Source organism: Scyliorhinus torazame, chromosome 20, assembly GCF_047496885.1.
Source record: "Scyliorhinus torazame isolate Kashiwa2021f chromosome 20, sScyTor2.1, whole genome shotgun sequence".
NCBI lineage: Eukaryota > Metazoa > Chordata > Chondrichthyes > Carcharhiniformes > Scyliorhinidae > Scyliorhinus > Scyliorhinus torazame.
Window position 1 is genome coordinate 8,827,176 of NC_092726.1, and position 26,080 is coordinate 8,853,255.

The following is a 26,080-nucleotide window of genomic DNA, read 5'->3' on the forward strand; positions in this document are numbered from 1 at the left end:
ATCCTCCTCACAGCTCACCCTCCCATCCATCTGGAAATTTGGAGATATTACATTTTGTTCCCTCATCTAAATTGTTTGTATATATACATATATATATATTGCGAATAGCTAGCACCACCGATCCCTTCGGTACCCCACTGGTCACTGCCTACCAATTTGAAAATGGACATAGTGCATGAAAGGGCATTAGTGCACCAGATGGGTTTTTGTGACAATTAACAATGGTTTCATGGTCATCATTACACTTTTAATTCCAGATTTTTATTGAATTCAAATGTCACCATCTGCAGTGGCGGGATTTGAACCTGGGACCCCAGAGCATTACTCTGGGTCTCTGGTTTACTCGTCCAGTGACAATACCACTATGCCACCGCCTCCCCTTTGTTTCCTGTCTGCCAACCAATCATGTGCGTTAATTTTACACGCTAATCTCTCATGCAAGATTTTGTCAAAAGCCATCAAACCCATCAATTTCCCCAACACTATTTCTGACTAATATTGATCTCCTTCACTTCCTGCCTCTGACTAAACTCTGCTTCCCCCAACATTTCTGGTATCTGATTTGTGTCCTCATTTGTGAAGACAGAACCAAAGTATGTATTTAGTTGCTCAGCCATTTTGTTATCCCTTATTGTACATTCCCCTGTTTCTGCCTGCAAGGGACCTACATTTGTCTTCACCAAACTTTATTTCTTCACATACCTATACAGTAGCACAGTGGTTAGCAGTGCCAGGGTCCCAGGTTCGATTCCCGGCTTGGGTCACTGTCTGTGCGGAGTCTGCACTTTCTCCCCGTGTCTGCGTGACGCTCTGGTTTCCTCCCACAAGTCCCGAAAGACGTGCTTGTTAGGTAAATTGGATATTCTAAATTCTCTCTCTGTGTACTTGAACAGGCGCCGGAGTGTAGCGACTAGGTGCTTTTCACAGTAACTTCATTGCAGTGTTAATGTAAGCCTATTTGTGACAATATAGATTGTAAAAAAAAATCTTTACAATCAGTTATGATGTTCCCTGCAAGCTTATTTTCATACTCTATTTTCCCATTCTTAATCAATCCCTTGGTCTTCCTTTACTGAATTCTAAACTGTCCCCAATCCTCAGGCCTGTTTTTTTCCTCACCCAAGTTGTATGTTTCGTCCTTGGATCGAATACCGGGCGGGATTCTCTGATCCCGAGTCTAAGCGTTGACGCCGTAGTAAACGCCGTCGCGTTTCCTGACGGCGTCAACATGGCCTCAGGATCAGCAATTCTGGCCCCTACAGCACTGGAGCGACCCTCACCGCTCCAGCTGCTGATCCTGGTGTGAACTGGGCGCCGCGCGGTCCGCGCATGCATAGTGGCACTGGCACCAACGCACGCATGCACAGTGTCTCCCTTCTCCGCGCCGGTGGGACTCGCATTTTGTATTACGGCCACTCGGCTCACCCCGGGCTGAGAATCTGCAGGGGGGGCCGTGGCGAGCGGCCTCCGACCGGTCGCAGCGATTCTCCGGCCCGGCCTGACAGAATCCCGCCCATTATCTCCAATTTCCCTTGGAAGCCATGAATGCCATGGATCGGCCACCTTTCCCATTTTACTTTTGCGCCAGGCAGGAATAACCAATTGTTGCCGTTCACCTGTGCGCTCTTTGAATGTTTGCCATTGCCTATCCACTGTTATCCCTTTCAGTAACATTTCCCAATCGATCGTATCCAACTCATGCCTCACATCATCGTAGTGTTCTTTATTAAGATTCAGGGTCCCAGTCTCAGAATCAACCACTTCACTCTCCACCTTGATGAAAAATTCTTACATATTATGGTCGCTCATCCCTAAGGGGTCTCGCATAACTAGATTGTCATGATTCCGTTCTCATTACACAATACCCAATCCAGGATGGCCTGTTCTCCAGTTGGTTCCTCGACGTATTGGTCCAGAAAACCATCCCGTAAAAACTCCAGGAATTCCTCCTCTGTGGCATTGTGGCTAATTTCATTTGCTCAACCTCTGTGCAGATTAAAATCACCTATAATTCCAGGTATTCCTTTATCGCAAGCGTCTCTAATTTCCTTTTTAATGACATTTCCACATGCTCACTGCAGTGGGGTCTACAAATGATGCCCACCAACTTCTTTTGCCCCATGGTGTTTCTCCGCTCTACCCATACAGATTCCACATTGTCGGAGCAAATATCCTTTCTCACTGATGGGTTAATTTGCTCATTCACCACCAATGCAACTCTACCACCTTTCTCTCTCCGTCTGCCCTTCCTAAATACGGAATGCCCCTGGACATTCAGTTCCCATCCCTGGTCACCCTGCAGCCACGTCGCCGTAATCCCGGTTATATCATACCCATTAGTCCATCCGCTTTATTGCGAATGCTCCACGCGTTAAAGCACAAAACTTTTATTTCTGCTCGTCTTTTTTAACATTTCTTGTCTGGCTCCCAATATTTTTCCACTGAGGCTCTGTTTAAACTTGGCCTTTGGTTTCTCTGCCTATCATTTTTCTTACCCCTCCCCCCCTCCCCTCTCGGCCTTTTGTTTTTGTCTTTGTTTTCTCATCCTCTGACTCCTTGCAGAGGTTGCCAATCCCCCTGCCCTTTTTGTTTAAACCCTCCCCAGCCACTTTAGTAAATGCTCCCCCGCGGACATCAGTCCCGGTCCTGTCCAGGTGTAACCGCCTCGTCCCAACTCCCCCTGAACTGGACCCAGTGCCCCAGGAGTCTGAAACCCTCCCCCTCCCATCATCTCTGGATGTTTGTTTTCTTTTTATACATTTAGAGTACCCATTTCCTCCCCCCCCCCCAATTAAAGGGGCAATTTAGCGTGGCTAATTCACCTACCCTGCACATCTTTGGGTTGTGGGGGTGAGACCCACGCAGGCACGAGGAGAATGTGCAAACTCCACACGGACGGTGACCCGGGGCTGGGATCGAACCCGGGGCCGCGGCGCCATGAGGCAGCAGTGCTAGTCACTGCGCCACCATGCCACCCTTCATCGGCTCTGGTTGCAATAACGCAAAGTGCGATTCAGGTCATTCACAGCACAGTCAGACCTATGCAGAAAGGTCTCTTGCAATGCCCATCCTGGCTCTCACATCTCGCCGTATCCGTCCCTGTCCTAGTGTCTGTTCATGGTTTCATCTTACCTTTTGTTCCCACACGCACCTTCCTCCACTTCTATCTACAACGCCCTCCGCTGTGGCAACGCCACTCACCCATTCTGTTGTACCCTCTGGAATCCTCTCTCTGTGCTCTCCGAAACACCCTCATCCCATACCACCGTCTCCATTATCTCCCTTTTGCATTCTTGCTGTCGACTATCGTCCTTCCCTCCCCGGCTGCAGGTGTTCAAAGGCCAATTCTGTGCGCATTAACATAAAAGTGCTGTAAAGGCAGGTTGCTTTCAAACCATCATTTCAGTAGGAACGGTAGAAAGTGACGAGAAGCTCTGGAATGTTGACCTTCGGACATATTTGGGTGTTCTCGTCCAAGAAACTCACCAAGGCAGCATGCAGGGACTGCATGCAATTTGCGAGGCAAAATGATATGTTGCAAGGGGCCCAGAGAACATGAAAGTTTTGCTGCACTAGTGCAGAACATCGGTGAGACCACACCTAGAATGGTGTACACAACATTGTCAAAAAGCAAGGATATACCTGCCTCGGTGTCGTCTGAATCCTGGGATGAGGATATACCTGCCTCGGTGTCGGCTGAATCCTGGGATGAGGGTATCCCTGCCTCGGCGTAGGCTGAATCCTGGGATGAGGATATACCTGCCTCGGCGTAGGCTGAATCCTGGGATGAGGATATACCTGCCTCGGCGTAGGCTGAATCCTGGGATGAGGATATACCTGCCTCGGCGTAGGCTGAATCCTGGGATGAGGATATACCTGCCTCGGCGTAGGCTGAATCCTGGGATAAGAGGCTTGTCCGAGGCGGAGACATTGAGCAGGATGGGTTAACACTCAATCGCTTTCATCAACACCGAGATAACCTCATTGAAAGCTGAGGGAGTTTTGACGGGATTTGTTTTCCTCCTCGGGGAAGGGTTTAGAACTTGGCAGCAGAGGCTGAAGCCACGGGTGGGACAGGAGTTTGGACGGACCAGCCCAAGATCCATTGACTTGGGGTGGGAATCTGGGAGCAGGCGGATCCCGGCCACTATTGTCTCAGGGTAATGCTGAGATGAGTTGATCGTGGGTTGTGAATTTTAGAAATTTGACATCTGTTTCCGTTGCTTGTTCTTGATAACTGTCCGGTCCGAAATGTCAGTGCCTGTGCATGTACCCGCTGCAAAATAAACAGCCAATTTAAATTCAAGACATGGATGCAACAGGATGCCCGAGGGCAGCAGCTCATTCCGACTGGGTGCGAATGGTAGCTGGGCATGGCCTGGGAGACTGCACAAAGAAAGGCAAATGACAGACCTGATATCATTACCGCAGCAATCTGCAGACATCACACTGGCACCGCTTTGCAAAGTTATTGGTTTGGAATTACAGCATGTTATTGCAGTAACTGTGGAATCCAGACAGCAGCATCCGAACCCACGTCTTGACATCGATGGGAATCAATCCTCTCTTAAAGGGGGCAGCACCTGGAAAAATAAACTTGTTGTTTGAGACACGTGGACTTGTTGCTATTTGATGTTGGATTGGATTTGTTATTGTCACGTGTACCGAGGTACAGTGAAAAGTATTTTTTCTGTGAGCAGCTCAACACATCATTAAGCGCATGAAAATGAAAGAAAAGAAAATACATAATAGGGCAACACAAACACTGGCATCGGGTGAAGCATACAGGGTGTAGTGTTAATGAGGTCAGTCCATAAGAGGGTTGTTTAGGAGTCTGGTAACAGCCAGGAAGAAAGAGTCTGTTTGTGTGTGTTCTCAGACTTCTGTATCTCCTGCCCGACAGTTCCTAATGGTCAACAACACTTGACACCAACTGCAGCCCTTTTCCCCAAAAATACTTCTTCATTAAGTCGAAGCTGTCTGGAATCCCCATGCTGAATCCTTTCGACACGCCTATTTCCCTTTTCCTCTTGCAAAGGCTTCTCAAAACTTTGACAAGACTTTCAGCTACCCCCGGCACCCGGCATCCCCCCCCTCCCACTCCCTTGGTCCCAATTTCCCCGTCCAGAGCCAAGTGTCTGTTTTCCCCCCATGTGCAGTCCCACTTCTAACAAGCCTTGCAGTGTTTCTGATGGCAAAGATGTAACATGACTTCGGGTCACTTGCCCCTCAAGAACTGGGCCCTTCAACAAAGCCCGCCCAGAAATAACGTCACCTCCTTCAGTCCCTGTGTCCATGTTGCTTCATTTTTTTGCTGATGTCGAATGTGATATTTGAGAGCAGCCCCTTTCTTCCCACTTGGTTGCAAGATGCCTGCAGGGCGTGAAGTGAAGTAGCAGGTGAGAAAATTGCTGTAGTTTTTCCTCCTGGAGTGACGTTTACAGCTTGGCACCAGCGTGCAATCGCAGCACCATAATCTCATTACTTAGTGCGAGGGGTTCAGTGGAAAATATGATATTGCTGGGAATGTTGCTGGGAGCTTGAACAGTCTGTGCTGCTCCAGTGTTTAATACTTTGTGGCTTTCTGCTGGAAGAGCACTCGCATTGGACAGGCCAGACCAGGCCTCAATCCTGGTGTGCAGGACAAATATCACTGCCCTTCACTGTGATTCGCTGAGAGGCAGGTGACAAAGTGAGACAAATCCTTGTCTGCCGCGATACTGTCCAAGCTGGAGTTCTCCCGGGGAAGGTCGCAGGAATTGAGTCAGGCTTTGGGCCTATACCGAGAGCTCCTTCCCAGTGGAGGCTGTCCCATTCTTGACCCCTCAGTTTGTTCGTGCCTGACACGTGACACCATTGTCGAATGTGTTGAGATTTGGTTTTGGTCGGGTACCGGTGACAGCTGACTGGCGGCGAGAAGTGAGAAGTCTTTGAAAAACCTTGGTTTGAGATTCCGCACCCGTATGAAGGGCAACATCTGCCTCGCCATGCAGCTGTGGCTCGGCTGGTAGCTCTTCGGTTCCAAGTTCCGTTTCAGGACCCGCGCACCAGAAACCCCTTGCTGAGAGCCCAGCTCAGTCCTACAGGAGCCAAGTCAGGTGCCAGGCTGAGGCCCTCCCTGTCTGCTCCCTCAGCTGGACCGAACCAATCTGCCAGGAAAACTGTAGTTTTCTCCCCGGCGACCTGGCCAACCTTGGCCCCTCGACCAGCGTCGCAAAAAGACAGGTGATGTGGCCACCCTCACGTTGGAGCTCGTGGGATCTTGCTGTGCACAGATTGACTGCCACATTTCCCTTTATAAAAAAAAATAAAGGAAGGCAAGACTTGATTATTTCACTGCCCGGATCTCCCACGGTCATACCTCTAAAACTCAAGTTCATCCAAAAACTCACTTCCAACGTGCCAACCGGCAGCAGGTCCCATTCCCGATCACCCTTGTGACCTCTGACCTACATAGACTTCCGGTCAAACAAGGTCGAAAAATTCTCAATCCTGTCTTCAAATCTCCCCTCCCCCTCTTCCCCCAAACCATGGCGCTGCTCTAACTTTGTGAGCACCTCTCGCCCCACAACCCCTCCACTCTATTCCACCTCCTGGCCTCGCCCCCTCGCTTTCCCCCTGAAAGATCGCCTACTTTGAGCAGGTTTTCGGCTGCCTCTGACCTGACGCCGTGTGTTGCTTGCTGCCATGACTCATTTGGAAACTGCTGTGGAGCTCTTTGGGGCGTTTTATGACGTGCCAGTGTTAATTGTTGTTGATTGTCCGTGCTGGTGAATGATCCCGGCTGGGAATCACGGGTGGTGCAGATCGTTTCACACACTGCAGGCCACTAGAAAGATGTATTGGGTCATCGGGTTGGTCTGGGTTCAACTTTTCTTTTTCATTGAAGGAATCCCACAATCGGACACACCAGACTCGATACGATAAAAAGGTTAACTCCATCTTCAACAGGCGGTGCCTGCAGCACTCGCTCAGCATTGCAACCGAGATTTTCATGCTCAAGTGTGCAGAGTGGAGTTTGGTCACCTGATGGAAGTGTTCCCCACGGAGCCATGGCCTCCACTTTTGGATGCTCCCCTGTTGCTGTCAATCACGTGGAATTGCAACATCCGTTTCTATTTAGAGTCCTGATTCTTCACTCTTTAATATATTCCCAACGAGAACAAACATTTTGTGTGCAGCTGGGCTGCAGATATCGCAAAGCGGGAACTCAATTGTTGTCATTGATGACAGTTCTGCCGGCAATCATTCGTATTGGCGTCTCAGAATTCTTCATGGTCAGTCATGAATTGATCTAACTTCCTGTGGCTCGGGCAACATTCCAAATGGACCTGCTTCTTCACACACACACACACACACTCACACCCCAGTCAATCCAAACTTCTGGGCAGCCTCGGGACCTCAGTAATGTGATGCTGAAGAGAACTGTGGGCCCTCTACCTGAAAAGCAGAGTGTGCAGACGGCTGGGGGGTGGCTCGGAAGGAACCGCAAGGTCGACGGTGGGAGGAACTCCCTTCACGGTGATCTTTAACTCTTCGCCCCAGGTGGCGTCGGCGCAGGAGGATTGAACCGGGCATTTTAACAACTCTGCCCAGATCTCAAGCTGATGAAACATTGCCGGGAAACAGCAGATGCCAGGGTGTGTGGTTTATTCAAAGCTGCATAGTCGAGGATGACTAACATATGTGTTCTTCCAGAAGGAAAATGTGTGAATAGGCTGATCTGAAGCTGGAACCGGGGGGGGGTTGAGCCATAGCCATCAGGTTTTGACTTTAGGTCCCACACTGGGAATTCAGCTATGATGGAACCCCGAGACAAGCCACTTGTTGGCTGTGCTGTAATCCAGACAAATTGGCAAGGTTCCTGCACTCGGTCGATGCAGTTCTGTTCATGGTATACATTTGTTTTCTGAAAAAGGAACGTTTTTGCTGGTCAGGTCAGCGTTGCTCCTGGATTCGTTGGCCGTCTGCAGGAGTGTTGCCACCTACGGAAGAACAATAAGCTGCATTCAAAACTGATGCTGCCATCTTCATGAAAGCTTTCTTATCAGCTTTGACAGAGGGTCATCTGGACTCGAAACGGGAGCCCTTCTCCCGACAGATGCTACCAGACCTGCTGAGATTTTCCAGCCTTTTCTCCTTGATGTTGCCATCTTCCCTTTCTCGGAGCGGTGACCCAGCATCGGCTGGCTGACTGGCTGGGGAGTGAGATCTTCACTGGCGCAAGTTCCAGGTTGTATGGGGGGCGGGGGTGCCGCACTGTCAGAGGTACCTTGTTCAGTTGCGATGTTCAAGTGGACTCTCATGTGGACTATACGATCACAGGGCGAGTTCCACCGGGGGCCCAGCCAATAGTTATCCCGAAAACAACACCACTTAACTGGACTTTTATCTTGTTCCTGTTGTGGGATCTTGCTGTGTGCACCTCCATTACACAGAGGCTACACTTGCAAAGTCATTCGTTGGCAGTGGGGTGCGTTGCTACAAACCGACACAGTGCAGGGCACTTGCAAAAGGCAATTACTTTGGAAAGAAATGCATACTCCTTCTCAGGAGGAGTTGCCACTCGGTCGGTGGGAGAAGACGGGAAGAGGAAAATGCTCCCCTGAACCGGACTTTTTTCAAAATAAAATGTTTTAAAAAAGTGTCCACACTGGAATCAGATCAGCTTGACATGGACAGCAGAGCAAGGAATCAGCTCCGAAAACAGACACAGCGACTGGAGTCCTCGGCCACTCAACTCTGATCCGACTTGCTGGAAGTAGGGATGGCTTTTATAGATTTGTGACTTGGAGGAATGGCTTCTTGGCGTGGGAGAAGACGACGGACAACGGGAAAGGCAGCTCTCGGGACGATTATCGCAACTTGACCGTTGGAAGGTTAGCTCACAATGCACATGCTTCATACATTCGTTGCTAGTGGCATTCCGTCCATTTGACACTGAATTAGAGCTGCTCGATCTGCAGAAGGCTTCAGGCCGTTGTTCCTGGTGGAGTCAGAGTTACCTATGGATGGGCCGGCCAGTGGGACGTTGGAACGTTGGAAAGTGGGAGGCGGAACAGGTTTCAAGCAGGTTGCATTGGCAAGGAAGAGCGCGGGGTGGGGGTTGCGGGGGGGTGGGGGGAAGAGAAGGACTGCGACAGGATACGGTGGGGGTGGGGCAGTGATTAAATTGCCGAAAGGTGGTGGTAATAGGGCAAAGAAAGAGAGGAGAAAAGGAGGGGTCATGCGGACTGGAGATGCTACGGTTTTCTCTCTCTCCACAGACACGGTCAGACGTTGAGATTTCCCAGCCTTTTCTGTTGTTATTTCACATTTCCAGCATCTGCGGTAGTGATCGTCACTGTTGTACTTATATTAGGAGATGTACGGTAAGACCCTGTACTACAGGTACAGCGGTAGTCCCTGCCTGCTGGCTCCGCCCAGTAGGCGGAGTATACATATGTTTGTCCTCCGTGCGGCAGCCATTTCGCCAGCTGCTGTGGGAGGCCACACATCTTAGAGTAAAGAAGCCTCAGTTGTACCCAACTCTCGTCTTTGCCCAATTGATCGTGCATCATTGTGCTCTTTATAAACAGAAGGTGGATCTGGGGGAGGGAGTGTGGGGGGTGGGGGTGAGGGGGGTGTGAGGGGGTGTAAATGGCAACAGCCAAACCCAGGACAGCACTGGCGGTTTGCAGAATGGGATTCTGCAAGGCTCACAAAGGTGGACTGGGATTCCCTGAGCTTACTCATTGGGACAGTGTGGGACAGGTCATAGCCGGAACAGGAGGGAGAATTCAAAAGACAAGTGACCAGGAGAGAGAGAGAGAGAGAGAGAGAGGGGAAGGAGAGAGAGAGAGAGAGAGAGAGAAGGAGAGAGAGAGAGAGAGAGAGAGAGAGAGAAAAAGAGGAGCGAGAGTGAGAGAGAGAGGAGGTGGAGAGAGAGAGAGGAGGTAGAGAGAGAGATAGAGTGATGGAGGAAGAGGGGGGAGAGAGAAGAGGAAAGAGAGAAGAGGAGAAAGAGACAGGGAGAGAGAGAGAGAGAGAGATAGGAGGAGAGCGAAGAGGAGAGAGACAGAGAGGGGAGAGAGTGGAGAGAAAGTGACCTTACATTAGAACTCCGATGAACAGGTTAAGTTGGGGGATTGGCTAATTCCACCAGGTTTCTAGGTAGTGTCGGCAAGCAGGAATACTCAGATGGAACCCATTTCCTCGTTTAACGCTTTCATTCAAAGGGAATTTCAGAAATCCAGTACTTTGCGACCCGTCACACCATTCCAGTCGTTTACCGACCACAATCCACATCAGAAAGTCAGAACCCACTTGACAGACAGCGAGTGCATCTGGCCCTTCAAAGGTTACTTCAGATCAGTTTTCACACAGGCTGGATAATGGTGTGGAGGGGAGGCTGTAGGAGGACATCCTTCCCGAATGCAAACAGTGCATCTGGGCAGGACACTCAAAGCACTGTTCCCCATCTCTATTTGGAATTAAGTGGTAGGTCTGTACGCCTATTGGGTGTCCTCTGCCTGGCAACAGTGAAGACTCAGTTTAAACCTCCCCGAGGCTGCTCACCTCCGTGGCAGTGAAGGAAAACTGCAATGACCCAAATCTCCTGTTTCCCCCCCAAGACCATTGGTTGGTGACACTAAAATGATGGGAAATTCGGTGACGGCAGGTCACCTGCCTGCCGGGTCAGCAAGAGGCTGTGCTCCTCATTTACTGACACTGGCTGGGATGCGAGAGAGAGGATGCGGGAGTGTTGGACACGAGATGCTGCCTCATATGAAAAAGGAAGTGGGAGTGAATCAGAGGGGGGCTGCTTGGGCATCCCAAGGACTTCAGGTTGCAACTGGCTGCTTCAGTCATTCCAAGTGGTTAGCACTGCTGCCTCACAGCGCCAGGGACCCGGGTTCAATTCTAACCTCGGGCGACTGTCTGTGTGGAGTTTGCACATTCTCCCCGTGTCTGCGTGGGTTTTCCCCCCCACAGTCACAAGGATGTGCAGGTTAGGTGGATTGTTAGTCCGAAGGTTAGTGGGGGTTGTCGGCCTGGGTTGTCGGGTCAGCGCAGGGCTCGATGGGCCGAATTACCTCCCCCTGCGCTGTAGGGATTCCATGATTCAAACGAGAAACCGACTGAGTGAGCTGTGGAGTGCAGTTCATCACCAATTCTAGAAGCATCAGGGGGTGCCCGATCAGTACGGATTCTTTTTCATCTCTCATTCAGGAAATTAATTGAAACATTGGGAGCTTTAGTGAGGGTTTGGAAATCCTTGCCCTGGTCGCGTTGATCCGTCACACCAGAGATGGGGTGCAGCCTTGGAGTGATGGGAAGGTCGGATGGTTCCATCTGGAAAAGCAACGCCTGTCACCAACGGTCACACATGAAGCTCTCCCTGTTTGCCAACACCTTGTTTGTCGGCCCGGCCCTCGCTCCGGAGCTTCCAAAACCAGGTTTAGTGGCAGTGCTGGCGGATTCCCGCCCACAGCTGCGGTCGCCATAGTTTCCCAGATGTTGGGGGACTTGCGTGCCTCCTTTGGCAGTGCCCTTGTAGCTGAGCTTTGGGTTCGCTGGGCACCGGCCTCCCTCCCCGAACAACAGACCCTCAAGCATGCGGCCGATTTTTCTCCTGCACAGATGCCAAGGAAATGGATGGCCTGGGAATTGCGTGTGCCCTGCTGAACAGCGGATTGCTTTAACGGCCAATAAACACTGACCTAGCCAACCACGCCCGGATCCTAGAAATTCATATCTAAAAAAAATGCCGGCGAGCTTCAGATGAATGTTTCGGAGGCTCTTTCTTTATTCCTTCTCCCCGTTTTGTTGACGCATCATACTGTAAGTTCATGTTCCACATCAATTTTTCCCCAAGAGAGGCTTCCCCGTTTAATTATTTCCAGCACTTTCTGCTTCTGTTCCACATTTCCAGTGTCTGCCGCTGTATCTTTGCTCATCATTCCAATTCAGTTCATTCTCTCGGTCTGTCTAATAGAACTCCTCTTCTTTCATTCCTGGTGGGATGCGGGCGTCGCTGGGCTGGGCCAGCATTTGATGCCCGTCCCAAATTGCCCATGAACTCAAGCGTCTGACTCGGCCGGATCAGAGAGAGGGGCAGTTAACAGTCAACCACATTGCTGTGGGCCTGGAATCACGGGTAGGCCAGACCGGGTAAGGTCGGCAGATTTCCCTTCCGAAGGGACATTAGTGAACCAGATGGGTTTACACAACAAATCGACCATGGTTTCATGGTCGTCATTAGGCTTTCATTTCCAGATGTGTGGTGTGTGGGACCTGGGTCCACAGGACATTACCCTGGTCGCCTGGTCCAGTGACAACACAACTATATCACCGCTTCACTCTTTTTAAAATCGGTACATAATCGACTTGAAATCATTTAAAATCTTTCATGGACTTGATGCTGGGCGGCTTTTTCTCCCTCGATTGCAGAGTCCAGATTGGATTGATTGGTATTTATTGTCACATGTACCGAAGTACAGCGAAAAGTATTTTTCTGCGGCCGAGGGGGACGTACAAAGTAGACGAATAAAAAAATAATTCACAAGAGTACATTGACAAATGGTAGATAAACAAATAGTGATTGGAGAGCAGCATAGGGCGTGGTGCACAGTGTTCTGACAGGGAACAGATCAGTCCGAGGGGGAGTCGTTGAGGAGTCTGGTAGCTGTGGGGAAGAAGCTGTTCCTATGTCTGGATGTGCGGGTCTTCAGACTTCTGTACCTTCTGCCTAATGGAAGGGTCTGGAAGAGATCAAAGCCTGGGTGGGAGGGGCACTAGTGGACATGGTCCCAGGTTAAGGGGTCGGCCATTTCGGTGGCAGATGAGGAGAAATCTATTTTCTGGAGAGGGCTGCGAATCTTTAGAAATCCCTACCCAAGAGGATGTTGGGCTGTCGAACCCGTTCACGACGGAATCAACAGTTTATAGAAGCAAGGATATCAAGGGGCCTGGGAAATGGACAGGACAGCTAAGGGTCAGCTATGGTCTATGAATGATGCAGCAGGCTGGAGAAGCGGTCTGCTTTACTGCTACTGCCCCTGTACCGTCTAATGTTACTCAGTTCTGGATTTACCTGATCTATCTATTCAACGTTTTTCTAACCACGGGCATACCTTGGTCTTCCTCTGTTGATGCAAACAAAAAAGGCCATGGACTTTCAGCTTGTTCGAAGTTTGGATGCAGGGCAAAGATCTTTGGGATCACAAAGTAGGTGAACATTATTGGTCAACATCTGTCCAAATGACCAAAGAATAGAGGTCAAGAAACAGTCAGGACTGCAGCCTGAAGAAACTCGTGGAAGACCTTGAGTAAATGTGGCACCCACCGCCAGTCAGGCATCAAGTCGGGGTGTTGGGACAAAACATGGACCAGGACAATGACCGCTGCAGGTGCACAGAATGGAAGACCAGGACAGCAAATGGTCCAGTGCAAAAAGACTGAGTGAGAAGGTCACCGTGGGTTCGTTGGCAAGTTCAGACAGCACACTTACTTTGTCAAGCTAACTCCTTAGCTGCAGGAGCAAAATGACGGAGGGAAGCACGGATTAGTCAAGCAATCAATCACAACCTTTAGTGAACTTGTGAATGTTTCCCTGCACCCTCACTCTCGGTTACACTATTGGCCGCTGGGTGCTGTGTAACGTTTCCCAAGCATGGAAACATTCGCGCCTCGCCCACCTCGAGGCGGAGGGAGGTGTGTTTGAAGGGATGTAATTGGGGGCTAGTCATGCGTTGTGGTGGCCTGTGCCACGAGAAGTGTGTGAAAGTTGCAGAGTGTGGCCTTCACACTTCACATTGCTTTTAGGGGTGGGATAAATCTTGCTGCTTTGCAGCTCCCTTCAGTACTTGCTTTGTTTTGGTGGAACTCGTAGCAGTAACGCCCCAAGCCTGCAGGCTCTTTGATTAGTGTGCACAGAGAGGGAATCCTCAGACAGACCCACTTGTGTTTTGATGGGCCCAGCCTTCTGCTGCTCTGCAATGAAACAATGGCACTGTTTGCCAGCATCCTTGGAAACGGAAGAGGACAAGATGCCCAGGGTGGAAGAGTATGGCCATATTGTTGTTGAACAAGGCCCCCATTGACAGCACCACACGCAGCTGGGTTTCAATGGAAACTCCAGTCAAATACTTTGCCGGCTCCTCCACAGCCCTCACGATCACTCCTGCTCCTTGTCAATGAAGAAACGGGAGATTGTTCTCAGGACATGAAGATCATTCCCTTTCAACAAGGCAAAAAGACAAATGAGGAATTGACGGAGTTGAAAAACGTGGGGGAAAAAAAGAGCTAACACCAGCCTGATAATTGGCATTAACTTGTGCAACAGCTCCAGGCTGAACTACTTCAATGTGACGCTCCTACAGAATTGAGCGGATGTTAGTTTGAGAGTGTATGCAGGCCTCACTGAAAAGGTCTCATAAGACCTTGGGCCACTCGGCCCATCGAGTCTGCTCCGCCATTAAATCATGGCTGATATATTCTCATCCCCATTCTCCTGCCTTCTTCCCATAACCCCTGATCCCCTTATTAATAAAGAACATATCTATCTTGGTCTTAAAGACACTCAGTGAACTGGCCTCCACAGCCTTCTGCGGCAAAGAGTTCCACAGATTCTCCACCCTCTGGCTGAAGAAATTCCTCCTCATCTCGGTTTTAAACTTTCGTCTCTTTAGACTGAGATGGTGTCCTCTGGTTCTAGTTTTTCCTACAAGTGGAAACATCCTCTCCACATCCACTCTATCCAGGCCTCACAGTATCCTGTAATTTTCAATAAGATCCCCCCCTCATCCTTCTAAACTTCCAACGAGTACAGACCCAGAGTCCTCAACCGTTCCTCATACGACAAGCTCTTCATTCCAGGCATCATTCTTGTGAACCTCCTCTGGACCCTTTCCAAGGCCAGCACATCCTGGACTTGCCCTGGTTGTCAATCAATCGCTCATTTTGAAGAAAAGATCTTGATGTCACCCTGCCTGGGACACGTTCACTTGCTTTAAATGTAATTGTCAGTAATATTGGTTGGGCGGCATCTTGGGAGAGGGCACCCTGAACTTTTAACACATCCGATTCCAGCAAACCCAACTCAATTGAACAAATGCAGCTTTTAAGTTATCACATTTTGCAATGAGCACAGCCAACTGTTACACTCCAGTCGTGAGATTCTACTTATTTTAGCAATGAAGAATGTAATTAGATCGGCAATTGGGGGAAAAAAGCTTATGATGACAGGCAGTGCTGGGGTGCAGCAGTCACATGGTCTGATAAACACAGCACCAGCTATGTTGTTTGCTTTGTGTTCAGTCACAGAATAATAGTGCAGAAGAGTCCCTTCAGCCCAGCGAGTCTGCACCCACACGGACCTGCCCATCTAATCCCACTTGCCAGCACTTTGCCCATAGACTTGCCAAGTGCTCATCCAAGTAATTCTTTTAAAGGATGCGAGGCATCCTGCCTCTACCACCCTCCCAGGCAGTCCATTCCAGACCGTCACCACCCGGGGGGGGGGGGGGGGGGGGGGGGGAGAAGGGAGGAGGCTTTTCCTCAATCCCCCCTGAACCTCCCACCCCTCACTTTAGAACATAACAGCGCAGTACAGGCCCTTCGGCCCTCGATGTTGCGCCGACCTGTGAAACCACTCTAAAGCCCATCTATACTATTCCCTTATCGTCCATATGTCTATCCAATGACCATTTGAATACCCTTAGTGTTGGCGAGTCCACTACTGTTGCAGGCAGGGCATTCCACACCCTTACTACTCTCCGAGTAAAGAATCTACCTCTGACATCTGTCCTATATCTATCTCCCTTCAATTTAAAGGTATGTCCCCTCGTGCTAGACATCACCATCTGAGGAAAAAGGCTCTCACTGTGCCCCCTATCCAATCCTCTGATCATTTAAATGCTGCAAATAAGTCACCTCTTAACCTTCTTCTCGCTAACGAAAACAGCCTCAAGTCCCTCAGCCTTCCCTCATAAGATCTTCCCTCCATCCCAGGCAACATTCTGGTAAATCTCCTCTGCACCCTTTCCAATGCTTCCACATCCTTCCTATAATGCTGCAACCAGAACTGCACACAGTACTCCGGCTGTGGCCTCATCAAAGTTCTATACAACTCCAACATGACCGCCCTGCTTTTATAATCAATTTGTAGTCAGATTGCATGTCAATAGAACCACTTTAATGATCTCAAATGCTGTCAGCTAAATTATTCACTTCCCAATAGAACCAGCTGATGATGCTTAGATCACAAGACTATTCGGTGCAGCTGTGCAGGCAAAGACATTTTGCAAGACAGCAGTTGTTTGAATTTCAGAGAATTGAGCTCAAGTTGTTGTTTAACTCCCAAATCCACCCACTTGCATGAAAAGCAGCCAGCTACTTTCAAATTGCACCAAGATCAGATTGTGTCAATTAACTCCCAAAAATTAATTTTAGTTTTCCCACCTCAATTACCTGGCTATATTCTTCATGAAAAAGTAGAATTAACTTAGAGCCATAACAGATTCCTCCTGCTCTATGGATGCATTGGACAGGACTTGTCATCTTTGCTCAATGTGATATGAACAGGCCAAGCTTCATTCGGAGGGACCCATTCACAATTGCTTCAAAATGTTTTCAACCCCATCCTATTCCACTCTTAAAACTGTTTTTACTCCGAGTACTTGCAACTCATGTTTTCTTCCACATACTTCATCCCCGTGACTACACTTGTCCACTTAGTACCTCAGGACACTTTGAAGTTCGTATTGGATTAAAAGCCTCTTCCAACCCTTTCAATTTGCCCCAAACTCTCCAACACCTTGGGAGGGCAGAGCACAGCTGCATTCCCATCTCAGAGCAACTTTGCTCTCGAATACAACACACCCTTGAGCCCAAAACAACTTCCAGACTGGCCCACCTCACAACCTTCTCACAGGACAAGCTGAACTGAGAATGATCCAGTTTTGTTCAATTCTACCTCAGCATAATCCTGCCTCCAACTTAACCATTGCACAACGTGACCCAATCATATCTTGTGTCTTAAATACTCTCTGAACAACTCAATCAGGAATGAAACAAGCAATTTGCTCAGCTCATGGGCTTCAAACAGAGTTGACCTCATTCCTTTGTCAAGTTTCTTGGGGTTGAAAACTTTCAGGACATGAAACTGTTCCTCAAATGTTCCTCTGATTTGAGAAAGTTCTGAAATTACTTGGTTTGTTGAATAGCTTTGGATCGCTTATCTTTCTGATAAGCCCATTGAGCAAGATTAATCTTTCATTTCAGTACTTGTCCAGCTTTGTTCCGGAATAAGGTGAGAAACTGGGTGGCAAGGTGGCATATATTGCCCATCCCGACACACCTTGAGCTGCGAGGACTTATGATGCAGTGGGACACCTCCTTGTGTCAAAGTTCTGGGTTTGGACCCCAGTCTCAGGCATGACGACCAACAATAGTGTGTTCATGACGAGGCCAGACAGGTTGCCTCTCAGACGGTGAATCCTTCCAGCACTTGCCAACGGCTGGCTGGAGGAGTGAGGGAGATTCCTGGTCAGCTGCAGATGGAAAGAAAGTTCCTCTTCCATCACCGTCCACAGCTGCAGAGAATAACCTGCTTGTTTTCCTGTTGCCACGACAACTGGGACTCCCTGACAACACACTGTCGCATGCGTGGCGAAGGTTTGGGCCTTCCTTTAGAATTCCTGCCGGCTTTGACATTGACGAAGCACCTCGAAAGCTGTCCGTTTGAGAATTCCAGAAAGTTGACCCAGTGGCACAGAAAAAGCTGAGGTGATATCCATGCTTCCATAAGAACTAGGAGCAGGAGTAGGCCATCTGGCCCCTCGAGCCTGCTCCACCATTCAATGAGATCATGGCTGATCTTTTGTGGACTCAGCTCCACTTTCCGGCCCAAACACCATAACCCCTAATCCCTTTATTCTTCAAAAAACTATCTATCTTTATCTTAAAAACATTTAATGAAGGAGCCTCTACTGCTTCACTGGGCAAGGAATTCCATAGATTCACAACCCTTTGGGTGAAGAAGTTCCTCCTAAACTCAGTCCTAAATCTACTTCCCCTTATTTTGAGGCTATGCCCCCTAGTTCTGCTTTCACCCGCCAATGGAAACAACCTGCCCACATCTATCCTATCTATTCCCTTCATAATCTTATATGTTTCTATAAGATCCCCCCTCATCCTTCTAAATTCCAACGAATACAGTCCCAGTCTACTCAACCTCTCCTCGTAATCCAACCCCTTCAGCTCTGGGCTTAATCTAGTGAATCTCCTCTACACACCCTCCAGTGCCAGTACGTCCTTTCTCAAGTAAGGAGACCAAAACTGAACACAATACTCCAGGTGTGGCCTCACTAACACCTTATACAATTGCAGCAGAACCTCTCTAGTCTTAAACTCCATCCCTCTAGCAATGAAGGACAAAATTCCATTTGTCTTCTTAATCACCTGTTGCACCTGAAAACCAACTTTTTGCGACTCATGTCGCCCTTGCCCTTCCCACCAGCAGAATCTTCCGGTTCCATCAAAGCCAAACATCATCCCAACTGGGGTGGGCATATCCCCATTCAATATCCGTGACACAGCAGTCCAGGCTCAAGAGCTGGCATGACCGTATTGGGGTCACCAGATGTAAATGCAGACCACAGCCCATCCTCCAGTCATTTCCAAAATGCTGCTGTTTGCTCGTGACGTTCTTCAGTGGCAGAGGCCTCGTGAAATCTCAAAAAGGATCGAGCAAATTGCCTACCATCTCGGCATGAAGTTGAACAGCATTTGGAGAGGGCTTTGAGGGGAACACGATGTCCTCTGGAAGAGATGTCTTGTTTAGCCATGACTCGAGGGAGGCTCAGGAGTCCCAGCACAGGCAAAAGCTGGTCAAGTCCAGAAGGATAGGTCTCCAAACTGGACTTCCATCAGCTCGTGTCCCCATCCCAGTCAGTGTTACAACTGGGTGGGAAGATCCCACAATTGGCCAATTGGACGGTTAATTTTTTTTTTAGAACCTGGAGGAAGAGTCAATTAGTTTCAACAACAAGAAAAATAGATTTACTAAACATGAAAACATTGGATTCTGATATAATACTCCCCCCTTAACTTAATTATACATAGATTTTAAGTCCCTTTAAACACACTGGCTGTGGTCAAATAAACTCTCCAGTCAATGTCTGTGAATTTTTCCTCTGATTTTCCCCAGATGATTGTCACATGAGAGTTTCCAAATTCCACTCCCTCCCAAAAACACATTTTAAGTGGCAGCACGGTGGCATAGTGGTTAGCACTGCTGCCTCAGGGTGCCGAGGTCCCAGGTTCGATCCTGGCTCTGGGTCACTGTCCGTGTGGAGTTTGCACATTCTCCCCGTGTTTGCGTGGGTTTCGCCCCCACAACACAAAGATGTGCAGGGTAGGTGGATTGGCCACGCTAAATTGCTTCTTCATTGAAATGAAATGAAAATCGCTTATTGTCACAAGTAGGCTTCAAATGAAGTACCTGTGAAAAGCCCCTAGTCGCCACATTCCGTCGCCTGTTCGGGGAGGTTGGTACGGGAATTGAACCGTGCTGCTGGCCTGCCTTGGTCTGCTTTCAAAGCCAGCGATTTAGCCCTGTGCTAAACAGCCCCTGAATTGAGTACTCTAAATTTATTAATAAAAAAACACATATTTTAAAATCTTCTCTCACAATAATGCTTTCCATTAGTGGTTTGCATTCCGAAATCTAGACCAGGATGCATAAATGACTCGCAGAGACTACTCCACATTTAACAGTGAATCCAGTCCAGGTTTTACACCAACCCCCTTTAGGATTTCTCTGTCCTGGCTGCTGTACAAACTGTTCACAATTACTTTAACTCTTGATTTCCAGATTTTACTGAAATGGAATCAAACATTTCATTCACCTCTGAAGCCTGCTGTCCCCCTTTAAATCTGGTTGCTGCAATTATCTCCTTAACTCAGAACACTTTGTTTATTCTTTCTTCACAGAATCATAGAATTTACAGTGCAGATGAGGGCCATTCGGCCCATTGAATCTGCACCCAGCCCTTCGAAAGAGCACCCTACCTAGGCCCACGGCCCAACCCTAACCCCGTAACCCCACCTAACCTTATGGACACTAAGGGGCAATTTAGCGTGGCCAATCCACCTAACCTGCGCATCTTTGGACTGTGGGAGGAAACTGGAGCACCCGGTGGAAACCCACGCACACACGGGGAGAACGTGCAGACTCCGCACGGACAGTCACCCGAGGCCGGAATTGAACCCGGGTCCCTGGTGCTGTGAGGCAGCAGTGCTAACCACTGTGCCACCGTGCCGTCCCTTCTGAATAATACCTTCTGAACAATACCTTTTGAACAATACCTTGGTCTCTGTTCAATTCCACTCACCGTGACAAATTCTTTCTGTCCCAATTCCTGGTTATCTGGACTGTAACCTGCACTTTGGAAGCATGCATCTTTGCAACTCCCTTGTCCTGTCCAGCTTCTCCTGGTAGAGTTGAGGGATGTCCTCTGTCCGGTGTCCTGTTCCCAACTGCAATATATGAAAATGAAAATCGCTCATTGTCACAAGTAGGCTTCAAATGAAGTTACTGTGAAAAGCCCCTAGTCGCCACATTCCGGCGCCTGTTCGGGGAGGCTGGTACGGGAATTGAACTGTGCTGCTGGCCTGCCTTGGTCTGCTTTCAAAGCCAGCGATTTAGCCCTGTGTTAAACCAGCCCTTATCCAGCTAAAAGCAAAACTGAAAAGCTCTTCACCCTTAAAAAGACCGTTTGTTGCTATGTATTTTCTTTTATTTCCTTTTCTTCCCATGTACTTAATGATCTGTTGAGCTGCTCGCAGAAAAATACTTTTCACTGTACCTCGGGACACGTGACAGCAAACAAATCCAATCCAATATGCAACAACTGCTACTTCTATGTACTCCTCTGTAGCCCTCTCTAAGCACTATATTTGGAACTAAACCAACCCCACACCTACATACACCTTTGTCCAGTATAGATCTAATTTCACCTTTCCTAGCACAGAAACATTAAATTAAATCCACTTAAAACTATACCTGATTTCTAATGTTTACCAATATAAATATAAATCCCTGAAAACTATCTTTGTTTTCCTAATGGAAGCAACATGATGGGTTCATTTATTTGGCCTGATCTTTGCTAACTTTGCTATGACAGACATATCAGTCCATGGAAACCTTGATAAAAGTGACTCAGCTATAGTCTGACAGAAATACCAGGACCTTCTCCACCATGGTGCCTGACACACGTTCGGCCACATCGGCAAGCCCTGAGTTGGGGCTCCATCTTGTGCTGAGGGCGAACAGAAGCAGAAACGTGCGCCGTGGCAATATTTAACCTCCTGGTCCAGCACGTTCCTTACCCCTGGATCACCACGAGCTGTATCGAGTGGGTTAGGCACAGCACCAGATTATCCTCAGAGTGAACCGAGAGATGGCACAACACAGGGTCACTTGCATACGGCACACCAAAGGCAATAGGCCACAGGCGGAGCTAGTCAAACCCACAGCTAACACATCAGATCTAATCTCTCAAGGCCAGTCACGTCCAGTTGCGAATGGCGGTGGATAAGCAGGTAACACACAGCAGGAAAATGAAGTTCTCCACGATCAACCATGGTGGAAGCTTGCGTGTGGGTGCAGAAGGTGAAATAATTTGTGGTTTGTTCAGCCAGAAGGGCAGAGCGTTGGTCCGATGTGGCATCTTCCCAGGCCCCTCCAATCATAGCTCCACGTGTCATTAGGAAATGGCTGTGGATACAAGGAAGCTGACGATCTTGTGTTCCATGTGTCGCTGCAGACCCAGCTGAAATGTTCGAGCGTGGCATTGGCACCTGCCTGACAATGTGGGAGATTACCGAGGCGTGTCTTATTCATAATAATAAGGGCATCAAATTAACCCGGCCGATTGATGTCGAATCAACAGTCGGTATTGACGTGCTCACCAATAATCTTACAGCTTGTTCATCTTGAGCGCTGCCAAAGTCACTCAGCCCCCGATCTGGTCCCATCATTGAACCAGGCACGGGATGTCTGTGAGAGGCAAGGGGAGAGTTTCTGATGAATGGCCCAGCTCCTGAATCTGGACCATCTATTACCCTCCCTCCCCCGGTTAGGAGAGGGAAGCATCACTCCTGCCTTGTACAGGTCTGGTATAATCCTGGCCAGCCGCGAGCCCAACCACTTCACCATTGATGACTGCGTCTTCAGCGAACTGTAACCTGACTTGTAGAATTCTCTCCTTCGGCCCTGCTGCCTCCCGACCTCACTCCGCCCCTTTAAGAAGTCATTGGAAACATCCCCCGCTGTCCAGATTCATGTGGTTGGTGTTTGATTAGACACCTGTGGCTTGGCTTGCTCAAGAAGTGTGACACCATCCAGGACAAAGCAGTTCACTTGATCAATGTCCCTGTCATAGAACTTTCAGTGCAGAAGGAGGCCATTTGGCCCATCGAGTCTGCACAGGCCCAAGGAAAGATCACCCTATCTAAGCCCACACCACCCTAACCCCGAAACCCAATAACCACATCTAACACGGAGGGCAATTTAGCGTGGCCAATCCACCTAACCTGCACGTCTTTGGACTGTGGGAGGAAACCGGAGCACCTGGAGGAACCCCACGCACACACGGGGAGAACGTGCAGTCCCCGCACAGACGGTCACCCAAGCGGGGAATCGAACCTGGGACCTTGGAGCTGTGAAGCAACTGTGCTAACCACTGTGCTAGCGTGCCGCCCTTTCAATGGACCCAGTTTCGGGTGCAGGGTTGAGCAGGTTAGGTTACGGGGTTATGGCGATAGAGCAGGGCGGGACGGGGGAAGTGAACATGGTCCGGTGGTCTTGGGAAGGGCTGGTCCAGAATTGATGGGCTGAATGGCCTCCTTCTGCACTGTAGCTTGAAAACATTTTGCGCCGTGGATTTCTGGGAATCCAGCCTAGGACTGGCATTTATCGCTCATGCAGCCTCTCCCCGCTCAATGCCAAAAGCATTTATCAGCTTTGAAAAATGTCAATGGCACACCCAGGACAATGTTTCTGACACTCAGCAGTGAGAAAGACCACTCATCTTTGCAGAACAATTCTCCGCAGTCCTGCTCAGAGGTCCCCCTCTAGGAGTGAGTGCAATGATATTTGTCTTGGCTTTCCTTCAAATCCTGTTCTCATATTCGGACGCAATTCCAGTTTAACCTTTGGCATCCCATCTGCCTTGTAAAACATTTGATACAGTCACCTCATGGACACAGTCTCAGGTTAAGGGACTCTGATAGGGGGGGGGGGGGGGGGAGAAAGGTCTTCCGAGAATCATAGAATTTACAGTGCAGCAGGAGGCCATTCGATCCATCGAGTCTGCACCTATCCTCTGAAAGAGCACCCTGCCTATCTCCGTAACCCAACCTTTTGGACACTAAAGGAAATTTAGCATGGCCAATCCACCTATCCTGCACATCTTTGGACTGGGAGGAAACCGGAGCACCCGGAGGAAACCCACGCAGACACGGGGAGAACGTGCAGACTCCGCACAGACAGTCACCCGAGGCAGGAATTGAACCCGGTCCCTGGCGCTGTGAGGCAGCAGTGCTAACCACTGTGTCGCCATGTCTCCATGGCCCTAATTGTAGTCTGAAGGCTAGTAGCTCTGATGCTGACAGCCCACACACTTCATTAGTGGTGTCAGATCACGTGTCTCTAGAACTGAGAGAGAGATGCTTCCGGAAGGCGGCACGGCAGCTCAGTGGTTAGCACTGTCGCTTCACAGCGCCAGGGACCCAGGTTCAATTCCCGGCTTGTGTCACTGTTTGTGCAGAGTCTGCACGTTCGCCCCGTGTCTGCGTGGGTTTACTCCGGGTGCTCCGGTTTTCTCCCACAAGTCCCTAAAGACGTGCTTGTTAGGTGAATCGGACATTCTGAATTCTCCCTCTGTGTACCCGAACAGGCGCCGGAATGTGGCGACGAGGGGCTTTTCACAGTAACTTCATTGCAGTGTTAAATAAGCCTGCTTGTGACACTAATAAAGATTATTATTATCTATCCCTGTCCATGGTTGGAGAAAGTTAATAAAGGTTTGAAAGTTCCTGGATGCCTCGATTCCAATGTCTCTGGTAGATACACCCTGGGGTCGTTTCTGATGTTACTTCATGTTCCTGTATCTCGTGTTCGCAAAGATACCTCTTTTCCAGTTTGTGCTCAGGACTGGGTCTGCTGACGTTACCCATCAGTGTTGTGGTCATCCCCGTACAGCCTCCCAACTCTTCAACACCTTCCACGTTCCTCAGTGGCTAGGAGTGGACCCAGGACTCAAGCCACATGGGTCTGGCCAGAGCACTGTACACTTGCTGACCACAACGTTCGGCATCTGCAACTGTTGTCCAGCTACTGATTGCTGCTCTGGATTGGCTAGGCACATGTCCAGACTGCAAGCTCGCTTTCGGTTTCTCCCGCACTTACTCCTCACCGTGGAGTGCATACATTCCATATGTAACACTTGACAGCTGTCCATAAGACCATAAGATATTAGGAGCAGAATTAGGCCACTCGGCCCATCGAGTCTGCTCCGCCATTCAATCATGGCTGATAATTTCTCATCCCCATTCTCCTGCCTTCTCCCCATAACCCCTGATCCCCTTATTAATCAAGAACCTATCTATCTCTGTCTTAAAGACACTCAGTGAACTGGCCTCCACAGCCTTCTGCGGCAAAGAGTTCCACAGATTCCCCACCCTCTGGCTGAAGAAATTCCTCCTCATCTCTGTTTTAAAGGATTATCCCTTCAGTCTGAGGCTGAGCCCTTGGGTCACCACCACACTAACCTTCTGGCCACTAGTCCATGATTTTCTATCCTTCAGACAATTTCTCATCTGTAACCGAGTTCTAACTCTCAATGTTTCCAGTTGAATTAGTTTTTTCCCTGTGGAGCTTTATCAGGTGTTCACCGATTGGTTGACCGCACAACCCAATGGGTGTCGTAGCTTGTTTGTTCCTTCACAGGGTCAAGGAGGTTTATCAAGCGTGATTTCTTCGCCAAAATGTTTAAGGTGACACCTGAGATGGAATTGTTTAAAAATGTGTCTGAGACACTAATCGATGAACCTGAACTTGCCTTTCAGATCTGGGAGCGTTCAACATCACTGGAATGAAATCTTTTTCTTCGTTGACCACCTGGCTCACAAGTTCATCAGGTAAGTCTTCCTCTGAAGAAGGACACTCGCAGAGAAGCCGGCTGTTTCTTTCTCGGGACCCCCCTGAGCAACAAAGAGAGATGGTCCCCTGCACCCAGTGCAGACACGAAATGGCTGCCACGCTAAATCCCCCTCGCCGAACATCAGCTACTGTTTTCAATCCCTTCCTTTCACGCATTCTGAATAGCCGTTTTGTTCTTTTCCAGCCCTCAGCTGAGAATGTCTTTCATCGTTTTCTCCACCAGAGGCACCACGCTCATGACCCTGACAGAGGACAGGTGAGTGACGTCCACAGGGTCAGTGTTCTCATGGAGTCAGGCGGAGCAAGAGGAGGAAATGAGCCCATCGTTCTTCTGCTGCCCCTTCAAAAGACCGCTCCCCCACTATAATCCCCATAATCCGGCAATTTCCCTTTCCATTCAAGGGTTTGCCCACTTCCCCGTGAAGGGACTGGCCGATTCCCCGAGTGGGGTTACCATTTAATTTACACTAAGTGGATCCGACATGACAAAAACTCACTTCCTCAAAAAGAATCCATAGAATCCCTACAGTGCAGAAGGTGGCCATTCGGCCCCCCCCCGCCGAAAGAGCGCCTTACTCAGACCCACTCCCCCACCCCCTGCATGTTGATCATGACCAATCCACCTAACCTGCACGTCTCTGGACTGTGGGAGGAAACCCACGCACACACGGGGAGGACGTGCAGACTCCGCACAGACAGTGACCCAAGCCGGGAATCGAACCTGGGACCCTGGAGCTGTAAAGCTGTGCTAACCACTGTGCTACCTTGATGTCGATTTTTGCCTTGCACCGCTAAGGGTCCCATTGTGCAGAGCAGAGTAACACCTTTCGGTAATTCAGGTGAACCTTTTCAAGAGCATTCACCCAAAGG

General features: G+C 49.3%; 1 protein-coding gene across 1 annotated transcript in view; it reads left to right on the top strand.

Moving 5' to 3' along the window:
- Positions 1-26,080, top strand: part of LOC140396853 (anthrax toxin receptor 1-like) — a 142,347-nt gene that overhangs the window by 9,244 nt on the left and 107,023 nt on the right. Inside the window, exons 2-3 of the mRNA XM_072485631.1 lie at positions 25,117-25,188; positions 25,395-25,466. Of these exons, the coding sequence (XP_072341732.1) occupies positions 25,117-25,188; positions 25,395-25,466 (144 nt within the window). The remainder of the gene's footprint in view (positions 1-25,116; positions 25,189-25,394; positions 25,467-26,080) is intronic.